Source organism: Nanorana parkeri, unplaced genomic scaffold (genome assembly GCF_000935625.1).
Source record: "Nanorana parkeri isolate BGI_ZX_2015 unplaced genomic scaffold, ASM93562v1 scaffold41, whole genome shotgun sequence".
Classification (NCBI taxonomy): domain Eukaryota; kingdom Metazoa; phylum Chordata; class Amphibia; order Anura; family Dicroglossidae; genus Nanorana; species Nanorana parkeri.
Genome location: NW_017306309.1, coordinates 2,832,654 through 2,847,491, shown reverse-complemented (window position 1 = coordinate 2,847,491; position 14,838 = coordinate 2,832,654). Strand labels below are relative to the sequence as shown.

Here is a 14,838-nt window from a genome sequence, read left to right as displayed (position 1 = left end):
CCCAAATCGCAGCATACAACCGACCGGCAGCTATAGAGCCGCTGATCGGTAATGGCTGTAAAGAGCGGGCAAGTTTTTTCTGCCTGTGTGCGAGCTGAGGGGCGCACGCGAGCAGGAAAAAAAAGCCGTCTTATGACGGCAACCCACCCGTGTGAGTTGTCACAATGGAAGGACGGCAAGCCGTTAAAGCAAAATAATATAAATGAAAAATTCCTTTAAATATCGTGTCTGGGGGGTCCCCTTAAACTGCCTGTAAAGTGGTGCATCTGTACAATGTATAGAACCTGCTGCAGCAATAAGTGACATTTACAAAGAAAAAAAATGACATTTATAATGACATTTATAAAAGCGTGTGGTTCCCCTTCCCAAACAATATCAGACCCTTTTGGTCTGGTAGGAATGTTAGGAGGTACCCCATTTAAAAAAAAAAGAAAAAAAAGCATGGGATTCCCCCTCAAAGTCATACCAGGCCTTTAATGTCTGGTAGGAATTTTAAGCAGGGACCCCAACCCCCAAAATGGGGAAAAAAGACATGGGGCCCCCTAAAATTCCCAACCAGACCCTTAATCCGAGCACAGACCTGGCGGCCCCCCCCGCCCCCCCCAATGCTAGGCCTCTTCCCTACAGGTCCTGGGGCGTTGGTTGTGGGGGTGCTGGCAGGGAGCTTGTTCATATCAGGGTACCCCTTCAATAAAGAGGCACCCATATGTGCCCCTCCGTGTGAATAGGTAGGGGGGGTACTTTTACCCCTACCCATTCACTAAAGTGTTAAAATTTTAATAAAAAGTCCAGACTTTTATTAAAAAGTCCTTCAATTAAAATAAAAACACAGCAAAGGCTTTTGCCAAGTCCTTTATTGTAAAAAAAAACACCCCAAAAAATGGATCCACCGACGTAATCCTAGGGTCCACGACGACCACTCAACTAAATAAATAAAACCTGCCGACCTGTCTGCTCGTGACAAACTCCCGCCGCAGAATGGCATTCTGACAGATGCTGGCAAAATATATGCAATTGGGTGGAGCTAGCGGTGACAGCTTGCTAGCTCCACCCAACTGTTTACATTTGTCCATCATCTGACAGGATCTAGCTGTGTGAGCCATCATTGGGCAAAGTCATTATTACTTTGCTCAATCATGGCTCTTAGAGTGCACTGTGCCATGATTGGGCAAAGTCTTACACCTGACCCGTGGTCAGGTGCATTGCTTTACCCAATCAGGGATTCACAAGACATTGTGCGGTACCCTGATAGTTTGTGTGTTTGCCAAACACATGATCTGCCGATGTTCCAGTCAAACTGTTGCTCGAGTCAAACATCGAGCCCATCCCTTTTTTCTTATATGAACAATTTAACATCAAACACCAGTAACAGTTCTTAATGTTAATGTATTTGTAGGTTGTAGTGGATGAGAAGTTGTTTGTAGATGTGTCATGAAGTCCCAAAGGGAGTTCTTTAAAGTTTCAATAATTTTCTCTGTTTGCTTTGAAAAGAGTGTATGTTTCAAAAAAGGGTCTGAGTGGCAAAGTACTTTTGAAGATGAGTTTATTGGTGTACAAATGAGTCCTGGGGCCATCCTAAAAGAAATTTGTGAAAATAATCTTACTTTTAAAGTCAGAATTCAGAGTTTAAAATTCAGAATTCTGATATTAGGGGTTGATTTGCTAAAGGCAAAAAGGCTGCTTTGCAAGATAATTTTCCCCTGGCTTAGCAAATGTGGTGAAAATTCACTTTGCAAAGAGTGCCCAATCATGGGCAAGGAAAACTAAAAAAGTATTTTTGCTTGTACATGGTTGGATGATGGAAGTTAGCAGAGCTTCAATTCAGCTGCAATGGGAATAGCTTATTTGCCCTTAGTAAATCAATCCTCATATGTCAGAATTCTGAGATTCAAAGTCAAAATTCTGAGTTTCAAAATTCTGACTTTTCATGTCCTGATTTTTATTTTTAATCTCAGAATTCTACCTTTGAAACTAAGAATTCTGACTTAATATTTGATGTCTGACTTTAGAACTCTGAATCTGAAGCTCAGAATTCTGACTTTTATTCTCAGAACTTTGAGTTTTAAATGCATAATTCTGACTTTTAAACCCATAATTCTGAATTTCAGAAGTCAGAAGTCAAAATTTGTTTTATTCATTTCTTATAGGATTGCCCCAGTGCTTTTCAATATTGGTGTTTAGTGGTGGTCATCTAAATCTCATGCCTATCCCAACTATAATATCAAACAAACTGTGACCTATCTTAGAGAATGATCTTGAGACTTTTAATATGTGAATATTTTATAAAAGAGAGCTTATATAAAATACATTATTTGTTTACAATTACATGCATTCAAAGCAAACATAAAATAGTCAAAAATGTAAACAGTTTTACTGGTCAGTGTGTTATATTAAACATCATGTTATTCGCAAAGTTCCTTTAAAATCTGCATATATATTATAGCGTATTCTTGTCTTACCTCCTTGAAGAAATTTCATTGGATGCACTATTGCATGGTATCTGTCTATACTGAGAGACACAAGTACATATGTAGATGCATATAAAAGGACAACCTAAACAAGGAGAAACAACAATAGGATACCCATAACACCATTTAGAAAAGCAATATGCTATGTACAGTTATTTCATATCAATTCAAAGCTTTGTGAATAAATTCAAAACACTTGTAATAAAATAATTATTTTTCTCAAAGGAAGCACGTACTGTATATCAATAAAATGGTGCTTTATTTGCTGATTTTATCTTAAGAACACTAAGTACATGTCTGTCTATGGCTTCAGTACTTTTAGTTACTGAACCAAAGGTCCCAAACCCAAGCCATAGCAGCATCATATCATTTGGGTGCAGAGGATCACAGTTTAGGAGATGGGTTTGCACACTGAGTCAGCTTAGCTATGAAGTAGAGAACCCTATGAGCCCTGAGAAGCGAAATATCTTGACAGCCAGTGGTTTGAATGCAGTACCTGGGTATCCTGTATTCGTCCATTGATTAGCTTTGTGTACGTTGCATTTTTCTTATGCTCAGGTTATGGTGTTCATGATTTAGTTACTGTTGCTTGTAACTTGGTATAATGTATTTAGTCTGTATATCCTGTTTGCATTTCCAGATCCTCCAATTTGACCCACTCCAGCAGGTACAACACATTGTGCTCCCAATTACCCTCTATCTTTTTGGATTAGGCCTCATTCACACAGTGTAGATTAGGGCCATACAGATCCACGCACCGTGCACTGCTGTATTGGGCTGGTCCCGGAAAGGCCGGGTGCTGTGTGTGATTGTACACAGCGGCCTGTTCTTCCCTATGGGAGGATGTGGCCGTACGCTCACCCGAGCTGCACATCCGCGTGGGTGCGGTATCCGTGCTTGGATGCAGACAGGATCTAACCTGTCTGCGTACAAGTACGGACACCCACACCTGCAGTCTTACAGTCTCCTAGGCTATGTCCACAAATTATTTTAAAGTATTTGTTTCCAGTGTATATATGAGCCCTTACAATTAACGTATTATGTTTGTTCTATTGTGGTCTGTTAAAAATACCACTGAAAGTGTTTTGTTATATATGTTTGATAACTTCAAAAATATATGTTGAAATCTATTGAGCTCCAGTGAACCTATACCTACCTTTGCACTTTTATTGTTATCTCAAGCACTCTTATCAGTCCTGTACAGGTTACCTACAGAACACTTTTCCCTATGTTATTAAGATGAGAAGAAAGGGGAGATATTTTGTAGTCTAAGCACACTTAATGGCCCAGGGTAGTAGATGATAGCTTTGTGTAATGCACTTAAAATGCACCTGTCATGAAAGGGAAGTGCTAGTGAGCAACTGATCAAGATGGCTGCATGCTAAGTCAGCTCCACAACACCAAGGCATGAGAATTGATGCTCAGTAATCTGCTGATGGATCTCCCGGTCTGCTTTGGTGCATCGACCATGTGTCCCCCGCAGCTGTGAGACGGCCATATGGGGAAGAATACTTCTGGGAAGTGCCTCCCGCAAACCTCAGCTTCATCCATTTCTGGGACGAGAGCTGTGGCTAAGCCGTTGCTGTTATCTCTGTTGCAGGAGATTCAGGCTCTCTCGCCGGAGCTGGTGGAAGTGATAGAGCACTCCCCTAGGGATAGCCTCTCTTCTCAGCCACCTACTGAGCAGTCAGAAGCAACCTGCCAAGATGCAGCTCTTTTGGAAAAGATTAAGATTCTCTTACAAAGGGAATTACACACTGCTACTGATAAATTGGCTTCTCATTTCTCTAGAGACATTAAGCAACTGGGATCAAGATTGCATGATATTGAGATGAAGATGGATGGTGTTATTATACATGAACAGGATTTTGACTCTGTAAGGTGGACCTTGCTATGGCTTTACTAAAAGTGGAAGATCTGGAGAATAGGAGCCGACGTGGCAACCTACGGATTCACGGTATCCCAGAGCATGTAGAAGACCTTGGAGCTGCCATTTCTGCTATGCTCTTGGAATTGCTCCCAGGATGCCTAGTAGAGAAACTTGAACTGGACCGCATGCACAGGGCTTTGGGGCCCAAACGGGTAGACGGAACCCTGAGAAATGTTATTCTGAAACCAACGTTTTATAAGACAAAAGAAGCTATTGTACAAGCAGCCTGGGACAAGCGGTCTCTTAAGTTTCAAGACTATAATTATCAGATTTACGCAGACCTTGCCCCTCAAACTTTGCAATGCTGCAGAGCTCTGAAACCATTTTTGGCAGTACATCAACAGCATGGTATTCAATACAAGTGGGGGTACCCACTTAAAGCTCTTTTTAATTATAATAACAGAGCATATTCCTTTACCTCCCCTGAAGAAGCTGGGCTTCTACTTGAACGCCTACAATTAATGGCACAGAATGCCAAATCGACATCCGCACCTTTGCAACCTCCAAGGGAGAAACGCTTGGCCCCGTTGTGGGAGTATTGAACGTGGAATCGTCGTGGGCAATCTGAGGGTCTTCGTTTTTTGCAAAGAACCCAGAACATCTCAGGGGACTGATTTTAAACACTGCAGATGATGCAATATGATTGGGGAACTATACAGAGAGTCTATAGTTTGTGTCAATATTAGCTTTTTTCCTTCCTTTTTTTTTCTTTTTTGGCTGATGTGGTTAAGGACACTAGTGAATGAAGGCTAACTTATTGTTGAAATTGTTATCCGCTTCCTTAGACTAGAAGAATTTGGTGACTATTAATTATTAGCGGAAATTGTTTATATAGCTCATGAGGTATTTAATGACAGATAGTTAAAACACCATGATGCTTAATGCCTGTTGCTTTCCCATTTGGGAGGGGGCTGGTAGATAGCAACTGTTATTAATATTACTTTAGAGTAATCATAGAGTACTCTAGTGAATGAAGGCTAATTTATTGTTAAAATTGTTATCCACTTCCTTAGCCTTCCTTATTACTTTAGAGTAGTATAGAGTACTCTAGTGAATGAAGGCTAATTTATTGTTAAAATAGTTATCCGCTTCCTTAGCCTAGAAGAATTTGGTGACTATTAATTATTATCGGAAATTGTTTATATACATGGGTTATTTAGTTACAGAATGTTAAAACACTGGGATGCTTAATGCCTGATGCTTTCCCATTTGGGAAGGGGCTGGTAGATAGCAACTGTTATTAATACAACTTTAGAGTGTTGACAAGTTAAAGTTTATGGTATATTTGTGCCCCCCCCCTTTTTTATATAGAGTATCCATATTAATGTTTCTTTTTAGGGCTCCGGATAGAGCACCTCCTTTTGTATACAGGTGAAACTCGAATAATTAGAATATCGTGCAAAGTTCATTTATTTCACTAATGCAACTTAAAAGGTGAAACTAATATATGAGATAGACTCATTACATGCAAAGCAAGATAATTCAAGCCGTGATTTGTCATAATTGTGATGATTCCCCATACGAGGGGAAATACTGGCTTGTATTTTCTGTTACTGCTTAGCAGGTTTTATACTGTATAGTATAATTTTGTGTGGTGTTTTTTGTTCTTTTTTTGTTTTTGTCTTTGTAAGGACATCGAGAATCTCAAATGGGCCACCAGGGGCCTTATTATATAACTTTCCACAGGAGCCTATCGTAGCTTTTCCCTTTTCACCCTTAAAATGGTGTCTACTGAGTTTCATATAGTATCACATAAGGTACAAAGATTAAACTCCCCGCAGAAGCGAAGTACCGATTTTAATTATTTTTCTTCGCTTCAGGTAAATGTGGTATGTTCACAGGAAACAACATTTTCTAGTTCCTCTAGTCGAAGATATATACATTAAAATTATCCCCGTTTTCAAGCTAATTTTACAAAAACAAAGAGGGGAGTTTTGATGTCATTCCATAAAAATACACCCTTCACTTGTTCTTTGGAGATAGAGGATGCCAACATGGAGATATTTGATTTTAAGGGGTAACATGTGAGACTATAGTAACATCCGTTACTTATTATGCTCTGAATACTAGGCAGACATGTTTTTTCCACACCTTCTTGGAGTAATTGATAAACATATGCAAGGCACACTACTGTTGATCACAAGCTACACTTCTCTGACTCACTCCACTCTTTTCTGCACAATGCTATCTGAACACAATTTGATTGATATATGGAGGGGAAAAAACCCTACAACCCATGTACATTCAACACATTATATGTTGCGGGCGCTGCATAATTTGTAAATTAACCCATGATTATACTTATTATTCCTGTCCCCATGAATGTTTTCTCGTATTGATCATATTTTTGCCCATCCAAGTTTTCCCCCCTCAATTCTTAGGCCACATATTTTTCCAATTTCTTGGTCGGATCATTCCCCTCTTTTGTTAAATGATGTCTCCCTTTCCCCTACTCCCCCAAACTTTAATTGGAGATTGAATGACTCTTCTTACATTCTCTGATTCAGTAAAAAGGATACAAATGTCCCTTTCCCTCTTTTTCAGTGAACACAAGGGGTTGGTTTCATCCCCTATATCTCTGTGGGAAACCCACAAAGTAGTTATGTGGGGAGAACTTATTTGTCTGGCATCTAGACAAAAGAGAGAGAGAAATAAGAAAATTCTGTATCTCTCTTCTTGTCTGGAGAGTCTAGAGTCTGGAAGGTTAACCCTTTGGCTTCCTTCTACTCACAATAATATTATCTCTGTTAGAACAGAGATGAACCTTTTAGACTTCCAAATAGTTTTTTAGTTTGGTTACGGACCCTATATCAGGGTTCTTCTGCCTCGGTTCGCTATCTCCACTATATCTCTTCTCCGTTTTCTATAGTAAGTAATTACAGACCTGTAAGTTTAACTTCAATAGTTGGGAAGATACTTGAAAGTTTGATTTTGAAAGTGAAAGGGATACACAACCCGTCCTGTTGCCATGGATGACAATACTTCTATAAATGCTGTTTTTTAAGTTGCCATCCTGGATCTTTGAATTTAATACTTTTTGAGCCAATGATCTAGAGCAAGTAGAAACATTGTTCTGTCATTCCTTCTACCTTTCATTTGCGAAGATAGATGCCAAAAGCCACCATTTAAAAAATGAGGATGCCTCTATATTTTTGCTTTCACATGTGTAGTTTAAATCACAAATCATGGGTCTTATAGGTAGTTTGAAGCACCTCTAGGCTCATAAGTAATGATTGGGGAAGGGGGTGGAATAGGCAGAGTTCGATTTTTCAAGTTAATTGGTCCTAATTAACAAGCTTTCTAAAGTTGTGCCAGGATTTGTTTTCTTCAGTTTATAAAAGTCTTCCTAAAATATTAACTGGTAGCAGGGACTTAAATGTATTCCCTGACCACCACTTAATATATGGAACCAGCGTTGACCTTGCCTTTATATTTGTATAAATGACTGACATTTTACAATATAATTAATTCTACTGACCTGAAGGTATCTCACAACTCTGCACACAATATCGGGACCCATGAAGTTGCCAGTAAATCTCCATATTATATCAGTCATGATACTTATGACTCCCGTGAGGAAATCTTGAATACAAAAAGAATTAAGATAATCAAAATTAGTGTATTGCAGTCAAAATATGAACTATAAAATAATGAAAACTTACTTTCAATTAAGTGTCATAATAACCATGTAATATTATAGAATCTTGATAATTATCATACTAGCAATCATACTAGTATAAGCAGAATGATATGGTTAAGAAAACACTTTTATTTAACTCAGCCCTGTTTTTTTCTTGATGATAAAAAGATGATATACCAAAACAATGACAGTACAGACACTTAACTGAGCATTTAACTGAGAACTGGAAGGCAAAGAAAACAAATATATATATATTTTTTTTTTTTACAAAATTGTCCTTAAATGAATTATTGTACCATAGAATATGGTTGTTTTGTGGGGAAAAAACAACATATTTTAACATATACAAAGCACTTCCTAATAATGCCATAAAACTGTGTCATGAAATGATAACAGCCCACTTTGCTTAACAGAAGAAATACAGTATATGTTAAAATCATATATTACAAGACTCAGACTCTTCAAGTCATAGACCATTGGTTTATGCAGCTGCCTTCAGGTGACCAGACGCTGGCAAACAAAGCTATAAGGACAACCTCTATATTACTCCTCCCACTCTGAGCAAGCCTTCATTTTTTGCTTACATGAACAGACATCTTTGTCTTGGTTGTGCATATCTCTGTCTTCAAAGACCCTGTGGGCAAGAGGTTGGAGGCCCTCTTTAAGGCCTTATTTGTCCTGACAGGCCCTGAGTTGCAAGGAAGTGTCTCGTGCGGATGAAATTTGAAGGGGGGCAGCTTTTATGACAAGTCCTTGGATACTTATATTCAGGAAGTCATAGGAGGGAAGAGTACACGTATGCCCTAAAAAAGAAGGCTAAGGCTCCTGATAGTAAGTCTGTGGAACATATTTCCACTGCAAGACTTTGATCTGCTCTCAATGTGCCCCCACTTTATCAAAATGGGGGGGCATCTGTTGCCCTTTGCAGCTATCTGGTCCTAGGGCATTTCATAAGCTTGGGTCCAGAACATCATAGACAGGGGCTAAAAACTAACATCCTGGTCTCTTCTTTCTCACCACTTCATGCCCTCATGCTTTTCCACAAAGGCTGGCAGATTGTCATGCTGCTCTTGAGCAAATCCTCTCTCAAGGGGTAACCCTTATCCCAGGATTTGCACTGAAACCTATTCACAGTCCCCAAGGCAAAATGAGGCATCCACCACATACTGGATCTATGCATTCTAAACAAACTTTGCATTTACAAACTCTGTATGGAATCCACCCAGTCATTCTTTGCCTCCCTTTTCCTGAGAGATCTCCTAGCCTCTGTGGACATCAAGAATGCCTACTTACACATCCCCATTTTTCTGCCACACTATCTGCGTTTTGCTGTAGGCACACAACATTACCATTTTTTTGCCCTTCAATTTGGCTTGTCCACTGGACCTTGGGTTTTCACCAAGGTGGTGGCCTCTTAACACCATGCCTGAATCTCTGGGCATCCCTATTGTGGACTGTAGGGATCAAGCTCAGGTGTTGTCTGCCAATTTTAGCCACATCACAAAACAATGTTGAGATTTTGATGGATACTAAATATTCTGAAATCTGCCCTGGATGTGATGCATTGCTTGGGCCTAACCTTTAATATGGTCCTTTTCAGGGTCCTTTTTCCCCCCGGACAAGCTCCAGTCTCTCCACTCCAATGCTAAGGGTCCTTATTCAAGCACATTATGGTATGGGGTGTAAACTTTTTCCCAACTGTGTTTCTCCATTGTTGTGGCTTGTGCCTTGTTGTCCACATAGGGTTTAGGTCAACTTTAAAGCGGAACTCCAGGCATATATTTAGAAAAGCACGCAATTATGTTTTTAGTTTAAATAGTTAAATGCATTTCAAATGCTGTTGATATAAATACCTTAATTTGACTTGATTTCAGCCTCTTGTACACCAGCACCCAGAACAGGTGAGTAAGGGGCAGCAATAGGGTCCAGTAATATGTACTGCTTGCATACTTTCTGACAGAAGGAGAGAGCAGAGACATGACCTCATCAGTCTTTTGCTGCTCCTTTAGTATCTCACATGCTGAGGGGAGGGAGAAGAGCTAGGCCATCATACTCCCTGTGTTCTCTGGCAGGGTTGAGTACATCTCAGGACTAAAATACCAATCCTTTAGCATGTCAAACAATTCACATATATCATACAATGTTCTGCTCCAGATCTCTATTGAACTCTGCCTCTCCACTATGGGGGCCAGTCCAATCACACATTTATTCCCACACACCAAAGTATACATCAAAAGACATTCAAATACCATTCTAATATCTTCTTATATTATTATATATTGGTTATTATATTGGTAAATGTGTTTGTGTATAAAAAGATACATACTATTTTTAAATGACAACCACACAACAGCTTAGCAAGCCTGTTATTACCTAGGCAAGAAGTAAAATCAAACCTTCAATAACTATTTCTACATATGACAAGCTATTAATAAAAAGTGGCAGGTTCATAAAAACTACAGTAAGGAAATTGGGAATAATAGCATTTCCCATAGCAGCTACTCAGAATTCCTATTTAATTTACTCTTTCTATAAAAGGCATGTTGAAACCTAATGGGAAATAACTAAACTTTTGTTCTCATTTTCTTTTCTCCAGTTTTTATGAATCTATATTTGCACAGAGACTTTTCTACTTGTAACCCAAATAGCACAGAGATTACACAATGGCAAATCTAAGGTAAAATGTACACTCTTTTTAATAATATCTCTCTTTGCATATTCTATTTTTCTTGCATACGCTATAAAAATGAAATAAATAACAAAGATGATCTCTTCAGGTTTCTTTTACAGCTTGTCTGGAAACACCTGGTATGCATTTACATTAGAAGGCTGTCACACTCCCAAGTTTCTTCTCTCTATAGAAAGTAAAGGGGATAATAGTTGTGCCTTTGTTGTTAACTGTAAACATTGATTTCTCCACAATGCTTGCAGTTACAAGTGGGAATGGTGATCTATTTTAAAGTATGTTTACTGCTTGTTTGAATAATGTTAATACCGTAATGTTCATTCTCTAGGCACGGGTTCATTTTGATTATGAGAGAAATATTATAACAAATAATCTTGCTAAAGTTTTAGTTTCTACACTTTTACAGTAAGTCTACTGCAATGTTTTAGTTCTATAGAAGGTATGTGTATAGTAAAAACAGTTTTATTTTATATGTGTAGTGCCTTAACCACCTGCTGTCTGCCCGTTGTAATTAAACGGCCGGACAGCGGCTTCTTGAATGCGGGTGGGCGTTTTTTAAACGTACCATCCCGCCGCTAGCAGCAGGCACTAGCGGGAAATCAGCCTGCAATGTAAACAGCTGGTGATGGCTGTTTACATACAAGCGTTTGGGCGTCTGTAGAGACGCCCGATCGTTTGTAATATGCGTGCGGGTGTGCGCCCCCCCCTCCGCCGCAGCCGCTACTGGTGATCCCGAGCTTCGCTGTGCCCGGTGTGAGCCTGGGACCAGCACAGCAGCTCTGCGGCCGGAGATTAAATGGAGCTCAGTACACCAGCTCCGTATGATCTCCTCCTCCACTTCGGAATGCAGGCAGTGATGTGTATTACATCACTGCCTGCATTCAGTGTCACTCTCCGGTACAGGAACCGGAGAGAAGCTGGTGAAGCAGGTGTTTACTTTATCAGCTTCTCTGGGGGTCCCTAGGTGACATTAGGGGTCTTAAAGACCCCTGATGTCTCCATAAAGAGGACCTGTCACTTATTTTGCTATCACAAAGGGGGCTTGTTAGTCCCCTATGTGATAGCAATAAAGTTAAGTGGAAAAAATTTGGTTTAAAAGAATGTTACAAAACAATATTAAAAAATTAAAAGTCACATGTAAAGGTAATAAAAAAATGTAAAAATTGTTTTAAGTCCCCCGCCCCCCACATACACATGCAAACATGTGTAAAGTGCACCTAAGTGCGTAAACGACGAATGCATCCATTACGCCGCACATGTTACGTATCGCCGTGAACGTCGCAGTGAGGGCAATAATTCTCGGCCAATCAATCGCTGATAACACTAAACTGGTGAGCGGTAAAAGCTTCTTAATCATCGCCTATGGCCAATTTTAGGTATGGTAGTTTTTGCGAGTTTGCAGACGCACGCAATTTTAAAGCTTGACATGTTTGGTGTCTATTTACCCGACGTGACCCCTCCTTATATTTTGCCAAAAATTTGGGTAATAATAACTGTTTTATAACATAAAGTAGGGAAAACATTTTTTTCCCCAAATTTCCGGTACTTTTTCCATTATATAGTAAAAAATAAAAACCCCAGTGGTGATTAAATACCACCAAAATAAAGCTCTATCTGTCCCCAAAAAATTGTATAAAATTAATTTCAGTACAGCGTTGCATGACGGAATAAATGTCAGTCAAAGTACCGCAGCGCTGAATACTGAAAAATGGCCTGGACAGGAAGTGGGTTGTAAACACCCCAGTCAGCAAGTGGTTAAAAATAGTCCCTAAGTTTAAACGCTAGCAATATAAATGCAACATGCTGGGTACTAGACAATTTCCTCAAGTCCACATTTCTATATTCATTTTATCATGTAACAATAATAATGCAACATAATTCAATCTGTCCTCAGAATCTTTCACATCTGTCAATAGATTTTCTGTAGCAAAAACACTTGATACTTTTCTGTTAAGCATGCCACTGCCTTCACCTCCACTCAAGTAAATGTCACAGATGCACTCACCAGATTCGGGGATCTTTAAATGAATAGAAGATCTAAACAAGCTTGATTGTTATTAATCCAGAAATATATATCTCCACTGATTATACTCATATTTGCTCAGTTTGTCACTCCCCTTTCTCCACTTTTCTCTCATGAAATAAAATCCATCATGATGCAGTGCTGTATATTCAATTTATTAAAAACAAATAGCAGGCATACTTTAAACACTCACTGAGATGCAGCCATTTGTGTGTTTCCTAAAGTTTGTCTAGTATATAAGTTTTGTTTCTAATACTGCCCTTGCCTCTCCCGGTCTGGAGGCTCATTCATTCCAGCTGCCTTGTGGCACATTGTGGTAATGTGCGTGTTACTGTGTGCTTTACTGCAAAGTGCAACAATGCAAATCAAATGTGTTGGTGCCATTTGGTGACATTAATTTGAATGACACCCTAATTTATCTTGTGTGATGATTACACTCTCAGCCTCACCCTGCGCAGGGATTTTCCAGCTTGTGAGACAACAATCTAAGGCCAGCAGACAGAGTAATTGTCTCTGGAATTGATTAACTCCACAGAGATAAGCTGAATGATTTAAAAGGATTGTTTTTTATATGGAAAAAGGTGCAGAAAAATTTATAGAAAACATATTACATAAAAGAGACAAATATTACAACAGTAAAACAAAAAGGGAATAAGAATGTCATTACTTAGAAAAGTCCTGGGTTTTTAAAGTTTCAGCAGGGTCCAGTTAATGAAGCACAAAATGGATCCATTATTGGCTCTCTAGAAACAAGTCCCTTTCAGATTTTTTTCTTGATGGTAAAAGAGAACTCCAGCTGCCTTGTGCAGCAGCTTTTAGTGGGTCTTCTAGAGGGTGTCACTGAGCGAGTCCATACCCAATCAGAAAGGCCGTGGGATGTGAGACAGGAAGACTGAAGTGCTTTATGATATTCCACATGAAGCTCCCATAATATCAGTTTCCTAAATGCAGCCATATTTTTATTCACCCACATGCTTCCATCTGATAATCCATAGATTATTGTATGTAATGACATTAGCTTTTTATATATACCCAATTTGACATACATGTGGTGTATGACTTATATACAGGTCATTGGACTTTAGACACCCTATGTGTATTCCACTTGGATCTGTCAATGGATAACTTATACATTTTCTGGCTACTCAGTGCTTTACAATACCCCATTAAGAGGTTGGCTATAAAACTATGAAACACCCATAAAACAGGCATGGCTAAACAGATCTCTGGTGTTCTGCTAATGAATGTTATTGTTAACGTTGTAAGTGGCAATTACAGTGCAATTGAAGAACTTTTAAGGACTCCAAAAAAACAGTATGTTTACTTAGTAGGCAGGTTTAATTATGTATAGAAGTGGCAAATTTCAGCAAACTGAGGGGATGATGGGGTTTCCTGACTAGTTTTGGGGTGCCCATACCTCATTACTGCCACACCTTGCCATGCATTTAATGCTACATTCTAACTAGCACTCCTACATTTAGGTTATTTCAGTACAATTAAACATATGTATAAAAAAAGTTATGGCTCCCAGATAAAGTTCTGCATTTAAATTGACCTGTGTTTAGGCAGGTATAGACTTGATTAATGCATTCACATGTGTTTATATGCGTTTATATTTTTAAAATGCACCCTGGCCGTACACAAATGTATTTTCTCTAAATGCAGCTAAACTTAACGCACCTACACAGCCCTCCGGGCTGTGAATGCAGAAGTGATGTGTATTACATCACTTCCGCATTCACCTGTCAGTCATCTGGCTACTATAGCCAGAGAAAAGAAGCTGATGAAGCAGATCTCTGCTTCATCAGCTTCTTTTGGGGTCCACAGGTGACATTAGGGGTCCTAGAGACCCCTAATGTCTCCATAAAGAGGACCTGTCAGTCTGCCTTTGCTATTATATAGGGGGATTGTTATCCCCCTATATAATATCAATAACAATCAGTGCAAAAAAAAATATATATAAAAAAATAAAATTAAAAGAAACATATAAAAAAGTAAAATAAAATAAAAGTCACATAAAAAAAGTGAAACCCCCCCAAATGTTTAACTCCCCCACCCCCACGTTTACACACCTATAAACGTAAATACGCG

General features: G+C 39.1%; 1 protein-coding gene across 2 annotated transcripts in view; it reads right to left on the bottom strand.

Annotated features, from left to right (window-relative positions):
• The window catches only part of NPSR1 (neuropeptide S receptor 1), a 158,664-nt gene that overhangs the window by 50,424 nt on the left and 93,402 nt on the right, over window positions 1-14,838 (bottom strand). The window contains exons 3-4 of one of the 2 annotated variants that reach the window (XM_018571332.1): window positions 7,877-7,980; window positions 2,460-2,553 (exon numbers count right to left, since the gene is read on the bottom strand). The exons of the other annotated variant lie outside the window; for it this stretch is intronic. Of the exons in view, the coding sequence (XP_018426834.1) occupies window positions 2,460-2,553; window positions 7,877-7,980 (198 nt within the window). The remainder of the gene's footprint in view (window positions 1-2,459; window positions 2,554-7,876; window positions 7,981-14,838) is intronic. 2 annotated transcript variants of the gene reach the window in all.